General features: G+C 49.6%; 1 protein-coding gene across 1 annotated transcript in view; it reads right to left on the bottom strand.

Annotated features, from left to right (window-relative positions):
* Positions 1-457: 457 nt before the first annotated feature.
* The window catches only part of LOC122264774 (G protein-coupled receptor kinase 3-like), a 91,513-nt gene continuing 84,137 nt past the window's right edge, over positions 458-7,833 (bottom strand). The window contains exon 2 of the mRNA XM_086552517.1: positions 458-1,144. Coding sequence (XP_086408643.1) covers positions 1,045-1,144 — 100 coding nt within the window. The 3' untranslated portion in view covers positions 458-1,044. The remainder of the gene's footprint in view (positions 1,145-7,833) is intronic.

Genomic DNA, 7,833 nt, shown 5'->3' with positions numbered 1-7,833 from the left:
CCACGTATTCTGTCTGTTTATCGCCGCATCGCCAAAGAACACAAACCTGCTCTGATTCCTCGTGCTGCAGACAGGCCGAGCGCTCAGTAAGTCAGTTCCATCTCTGAGGGAGAGAGGAAGAAGAGAGGGAGAGGGAGAGGGAGAGGAAGAGAGAGGGAGAGGGAGAAGGAGAAGGAGAGGGAGAGGGAGAGGGAGGGGGAGAGGGAGAAGGAGAGGGAGGGAGAAGGAGGAGGGAGAGGAAGAGGGAGAGGGAGAAGGAGGAGGGAGAGGAAGAGGGAAAGGAAGAGGGAGAGGGAAAGGAAGAGTAGGAGAAGCAGGAGGGAGAGGAAGAGGGAAAGGGAGAAGGAGGAGGGAAAGGGAGAAGGAGGGAGGAAGGAAAAGGAGAGGGAGAGGAGAGGGAGGAGAAGGAGAGGGAGAGGAAGAGAGAGGGAGAGAGAGAGAGAGAGAGAGAGAGAGAGAGAGAGAGAGAGAGAGAGAGAGAGAGAAAGGGGTAGGGGGTTGGTGGAGGGGACCGTGGAGGTGGAGAGAATGCGACCCTTTTCCAAGAAGACCTCCCATATCACGAGTTTTTCCTCTTTCATAAAAATGGAAGGGGCTAAAGTCATAAAGTCCAGCGACACAAAAGTTCGATGAACTTTTCCCCGGAGCGAGTGCCTTTTGGAACTCACTTTTCCATTGCCCTGCTCGGGCGCTCTCCTCCTGCCTCTGCTTCCTCTGCTTCCTCTTCTTCTTCTTCTTCTTCTTCTTCTTCTTCTTCTTCTTCTTCTTCTTCTTCTTCTTCTTCTTCTTCTTCTTCTTCTTCTTCTTCTTCTTCTTCTTCTTCTTCTTCGTCTCTCCCACATCCCCTCCCTTGCCTTCCCCTTCCCTCCTTCACAAAACCCTTGCTGTTCGAGAGGCGCTTCAGGCACCAGCCAGAGTGACCAGCGAGAACAGGGAAAAAAAAAAAGCAAACCGGACGAATTCCCACATGAAGATGTCCATGACAGTGTATGAGGCTGTTCATGCAGACGACTATGGAGAGAGAAAATGCGCCTCTACGCCTGGTCATCTCACGAAGTTGTGAGAACGACCGTGCTTCTTATACTTAAAGGAGATGAGCCGACGTCGCCTCTCGGGGTGGGCTGGGGTGGGGGGGACCACATACCTGCGGGAAGAGAAAAGAAAATAATTAATCAAACGCCGACTGAGACGCGATCCAACGTGCTTCTCTCTTTAAAGAGCTTATTGCAAATGCCGGCACATCGCCCCCCCCCCCTCCTCTCATCACCTATTGTTGCATAATTTCCCGAGTCGATAAAAAAAGAAAGAAAAAACTCGCACTCTCCCTCATGTCTGCAAACATCTTCTCTTGCTCGTTATATCACAGGTTCTTGCATGCACGCTCGCTGACAGGGATAACATGCACATTGCACACCGGCTCTCTGCATGCTAATGGGGTTTTATTGCTTTGTGGAGGTGAAGCTTATTGACCGTAGCGCCACGAAGCTGAGATAAGCGTTTCGTTGCGGAGGAGAAAGATAAAAGGAGTGCGTGTGCGTGCGTGCGTGTGCGTGTGCGTGTGCGACGTTGTGCGTGTGCGTGTGCGTGTGCGTATGCGTGTGCGCGTGCGCGTGCATGTGCGACGTTGTGCGTGTGCGTGTGCGTGTGCGTGTGCGTGCGCGTGTGCGCGTGCGTGTGCATGTACGACGTTGTGCGTGAGCGTGTGTATGTATCCATGAGTATGGGTATGGCTATTTTCTAATAAGCCACCAGTCGCCTTAATCCTACCCTGATCACATCAGGCTACACCCATCCCCCTCCCCCTTCCCCTTCCTCCTGGGCGGAGCAGCCTCTGCCTGGCTGCTCCTCGGTTCGCCACGAGGGGCAGCTCCCTCGCGCCGACTGCCGCTTCGCCGACGCTTACGAAGAGGACGGGCAGGATATCCTGTCGCTCATTACCGATATGGGGTGGCGCACTTGGCCGCGCACGAGTATTATGACGGAGCAAATCGAATCAAATAACGCATTGAAACCAATTTCAACGATTTGTATTCCTAATTAAGCATAAATCAGTAATCATGGGCTCGCCACCATGCACTGAGCGCTGTCAGTGAGGCCAGCACAGCCATCATGCAGACAGACCCCTGGCCGTAACAGACCCCAGTCCTGTGCGTAATCCATCAGAGCGAGCCTTATCTAATCTCCCTCACGTCGGCAGCAATCTCGTCAAGTGTCAAAGGTTTATTTAACCTCTGATATGGGTGATCACCGCCACTTATCAACCAGCTCGCCCACAACAACAGGCCGTAACACCTGGCCGCCCTGTGCTCGAGTAACCAACTGTTTCGTACAATCACCAGCTGCTACGGCAGTTGGTCCTCGACATAGGGTACACATTCATGCGTGATAGTCTCAATACTGAGGGCTTTGACACGAAAGGAAAACCTGGGCGCACGCAGCATCAGTAACAAATTGGCACACATTAGATTGGATGCGCCTGCTATTCAACAAATGCTGTCTATGTAAGCCATGAATAATCTTCATATAGAAAACGGGCGAACAACACTTCCATGTCAAAAACATGTTTCACGACGATCAAGGTCCTGCCTATTGTTGAGACATAACAGTTTAAGGGAGGCTGGAGGAGAGTTTGGTGTAATCTGTGTGTGTGTGTGTGTGTGTGTGTGTGTGTGTGTGTGTGTGTGTGTGTGTGTGTGTGTGTGTGTGTGTGTGTGTGTGTGTGTGTGTGTGTGTGTGTGTGTGTGTGTGTGTGTGGAAGGAAGATAGGTTGAGTGACACTGTGCAATCCTTATGCTGTAGCTGTATAAAGGAGAGATAGCGGAGTGTTACAATGCAATCCTTATACTGTGGCTGTGTTAAGGAATGCAGGTTGAGTGCCATGGCGGAATCATTTTACTGTGCAAGGGAAGACAGGTTGACTGGCAATGTGCAATCCTTAAACTGCGACCAACAAAACAGTAGTTAGAGAGCCTCTGTTTGTCCCGCGTCGTGCTCTTGAGCAGCTTCCGGAGACAGGACTGCGACCTCTGCACGCCCGCCGCCATCCTGGGGACACCTGCTGGACTGGAGTTCGTCAGATGAGTCTTCTGACGGTCCTTCTGTGTTTTTGTCAGGCCGGTCGCTAGTTGCTTGTCTGTCTTTTTTGTCAGCCTGCTTGCGGCCTACCTTCTCGCGGTCTGCCTGCTTTCTGACTTTATATGTGTCTGCCTACCTGTCTGCCTGTTTGCTCTCTAGTCCGCCAGCCAGCCAGCCTCTTGTGCTTACATGTCTTCCTGCCGCAGTCTTCCAATCAATCAAGCAACCAGCCAGTCAGCTCTCCTGTCTGTCTGCCTGCCCCAGTCTGCCAATCAATCAGACGACCAGCCATCCACACTCTCATTCAGACTGCTTGCTTGCGTGTGCCTGAGATTGTGCTTTGGCTGTCGCTGCCGCCAGTCGCGACGGCTGGCACGGGGTACTCTCCTCTCAAGGAAATAATAGCAGTTATCAATTCTTGCCTTAACAGAGGTATTCACATTCAAAGAGGCATTCGCAAGAGTACGGCGACTGCCTTTCCTCAATTGCGGCCTCGGCATTGCGATAAAGAGGCGTGTAAATATACCCAGCCCCGCCTCGCCCTGCAGCCTTGCCCCTCCCCCGGTGACTGGCGAGGAGTGTTTATCTGCCGTGCGGGAAAAAATCTATTTCGGACTCATTTTGGGGACTTGCGGTACTACAGGCTGTCGTCGGTGACTTTCCGCCCTGGCTGGAATGCAATGCCCTTCCCTGTTGCCGATCTGTGCCATGCCTCACCCCGACCGTGTTTTTGACCACTTGTCCGATCGTGGTGGCCGCTGCAGGGGCTTCGGTGAACCCCTTTACGACCCACCTCGTCGAATATTGCATAGGGCACAAAGACATACAAATAAATAATCACACACGCACGCACGCACGCAAACACACACACACAAGCACACACACACACAAACACAAGCACACATATACACAAACACTAGCACACACACACACACACACACACACACACACACACACACACACACACACACACACACACACACACACACACACACATACACAAGCACACACACACACACACACACACACACACACACACACACACACACACACACACACATACACACAAGTACACACAGACACACATATACACACAAGTACACACAAGCAAACAAACAAACAAACACACAGAGAGTAAATCCTGCCCTCCCTCAATGCACTCAACTATGTGGTACACAGAGTATTCCCTTGTGCGACATAATCAACTGCACGGCCCAGTCTGCAGCGCTGGGAGCAACATGTATGAATCCAATATCCGCATAAACTGTAGCCATTGGTTGAAGCTGCACGAACGCCCGCTCCAATATTCGCCAGAAGCCCATTGTGACAGAGGCAATCTGGGCGGCGCCCACACTCGCCCCAGGCTCGATTCGGTTGAATCCCCGGGGCCGCATTGCACGGACGCAAGAATCAACCGCACCTGATTCCCAAGGGCAGAAAGGATTCAAATATCACGGCCGATTCGTTCTACTGTTGGAAGTGTTCATAGACGACATCAACAAAGTCAGCGCAGCAACGCCACGCCAATAAAGCCAGCAAAGTAACCCCACACCAACAAAGCCAGCACAGCAACACCACACCAACAAAGCCAGCACAGCAACACCACACCAACAAAGCCAGCACAGGAACACCACACCAACAAATCCAGCACAGCAACGCCACGCCAACAAAGCCAGCACAGCAACACCACACCAACAAAGCCAGCACAACAACACCACCCCAACAAAGCCAGCACAGCAACACCACCCCAACAAAGCCAGCACAGCAACGGCAAGCCATCAAAGTCGGCGCGAAGCTCGGTCAGTCTCGAGCCTGGGACGCGACGCATCTCCATAAACAAACATGCAAAGCTCCTCCTCAAGCATAAAACCCCCATCGCCTGGCGTCACTTCGCGTCCTCATCTGCATGACCAGGCTGCATGCAAGGTGTGCTTAGGGGAGCGAGAAGCAAGCAGGCCCGCGCTTCTCCCGACGCGAAAGACGAGAGGACCCGACGGGGAGGTCAGCTCGGCCGCTTTACGACGCGATAAAGGAGGGTCATGCGACTCCGTGAAGAGGCAGACTCTGGCCACTCTCCAGGACTATATATCCATCTATTTATTCATATCTCTTTCTATCTATCTATCTATCTATTTATTCATATCTATTTATATCTATCTATCTTTCTATCTATCTACCTATATCTATATATTTATCTATCTATCTATCTATCAATCAATCAATCTATCTATCTTTATCTATCTATATAACTAACTAACGAACTGATTAACTAAAAAAAACTAACTAACTAACGAACGAACTAACTACCTATCTATGTGTATTTGTTTGTTTGTGCACACATACACTCTCTCTCTCTCTCTCTCTCTCTCTCTCTCTCTCTCTCTCTCTCTCTCTCTCTCTCTCTCTCTCTCTCTCTCTCTCTCTCTCTCTCTCTCACTTATTTTACCTGTCATTTTTCCTTCTCTTAGCGCTCGCATCATGTATTTGTAGCTATGTTTTTGTACATACATAAATACACAAACACACATACATACATACATACGCACATACATATGTGTGTGTGACCCGAGGACGCACAATCCGGGCGGCCGCATAAGGATGGCCCTTGCATGACCCGGGCACGCCATGAAGTGCACACCTTCGCGCCTGACGTGCCAGCGATATCCGGAGGCACTTTCGACACGTGCAAGAGGATATGGCTCCCTTTCCCCCTCGCTCCTCCTCGCTCCTCCTCCCTCCGCCTTCCACCGCCCCCTCCCCCACCGCGGGAATCATGAGCGGATCTCATGAGCTGTTCTTCCATGAGGCTCCCCGACCTACGACACGAGCGGGACATGAATGAAAGCGCCGGGATCAATACTCGCCGCGGCTTGAGACACGCGACCCGACACCTTCAGGCCAGCGCAACTTAGCTCTCTTTCTTGGTCCTTTTCTGAACATGGATGGTCATAAAACACTACTTATCCCCGGCTTGTTATCTCCCTTTCTTCTCTGTAACCTCAGTCTTCATAAAGAAAATGGGAAACATAGCTCTACCACCTAAAAGTTCTCTGCAAAGGTATATCCACGACTTTAAAAAAAAAGAATAAAACACATTCGTAAAAAGCAACAAATATTCCGCGCACAACATTTCTCCAAACCGTCATTCTAAACACGAATATAGTTTTCCCTTCACGCAGGATGACCATCATTCCCTCCATGGTTAATAAAAAATAAAGGTATCCTCGCCATGAACAACGCATAATGGCGCCGCTAATGAAATTCATTCCCGCGGTAAATGAGGCAAAAAATAAGCGCCATTTTACCTGATGCAAAATAATCGTGTATAGAGCCAGGCGAACAGCCTCATGTACACGCACACGCACACGCACACGCACACGCACACGCACACGCACACGCACACGCACACGCACACGCACACGCACACGCACACGCACACGTATATGCATACGCACATGCATACGGGGAGGAGACAGAATAGACAGAAGACGTAACGGAAATGCCAAAAAATATTACCGATTCGAATAGGTAGTGTAAACGTCGTGTAGATATGGTAAAAATTTATATATAACTCGATACAAAATCGCTCTTCGGGTGAGTACCGCAGAAATGGAATCCATGAGAAATAGACGGAAATCCCGAAATAGTTACACAATTCTAATACCATTTCACAATTCCCTTTTCTTAAGGAGCGGAATGGAAATACCTTTCTACGACATTACTCGCCTGCAAATTATGCCACGTTGAATATGAGAAATGCAAACAACTTCACAATGGAATCAAAAGTTGTTTTTTTCAGTGTCGTGTTTGCAAGTGACTTCCGTTGATTACGTAACTTAAATTGTTGCATACGTATACATTTTCGCATTTCGAAACTGAATGAAAATTAGAGCAGCGTGCAAGGAAGCGCGAGAACACAATGGCAACGATAAATCGATTAGATAATTCCCTTCTCAGTGCCCGCCATTCTTTCCCCTTCGCAAATGAATAGCAAAAACCCCCGTCACAAACCGTGAATAATGACCGGGATAATATCCGAGTTTGCTGGCGGTGCATTTTCTCTTCTCCTTTCCCCGGTTGCGGCAGACTCACTCGGTTGAGAATGAGCTCTTGTTCATCATCCAAGTGTAGCTCTGTTCATGCAAAGTCAACATCCATTTCATTATCCACCTGCGGCGGGAAGGATAATAGACGCTCTCTACCCACACACGCCCGCACCACAGTCCACACACGTAAACACACCTTATTAACACTCTGCCTCTGTCTCTTTGGGATATATGACTAACATCATTCTAGTAAAAGTAATAATAATGACTGATAATGACAATAATAATAATGATAATAATAATAATAATAATAATAATAATAATAATAATAATAATAATAATAATAATAACAACAACAACAATAAAAATATCAAAAACAGCAACAACAACGACAAAAACAACCAAGTATTCCATCTTCAGCTGAGATCGCTTAGCTGCATCTCGGGGGGACACCCGCACACCGGATGAAGAGGCGGGATAGGCAGAGGGGGAGAACGAACGGGAAGGAGAAGAAAATGGAGGAGAAGGAGGGGGGACGAGGAGGTGGACGAGGAGGAGGAGTAGGAGAAGGGGGAGAGGAGGAGGAAGAGGAGGAGGAGGAGGAGGAGGAGGAGGAGGAGGAGGAGGAGGAGGAGGAGGAGGAGGAGGAGGAGGAGGAGAAGAAGGAGGAGGAGGAGAAGGAGGAAGAGGAGGAGGAGGGAGAGAAAAAGGA

The sequence above is a fragment of the Penaeus japonicus genome, unplaced genomic scaffold (genome assembly GCF_977035675.1).
Source record: "Penaeus japonicus unplaced genomic scaffold, GWHDUDI00000001_assembly GWHDUDI00000027, whole genome shotgun sequence".
Classification (NCBI taxonomy): Eukaryota; Metazoa; Arthropoda; class Malacostraca; order Decapoda; family Penaeidae; genus Penaeus; species Penaeus japonicus.
The sequence above is the reverse complement of the archived record's forward strand: the minus strand, read 5'-3'. Positions and strand labels throughout refer to the sequence as shown.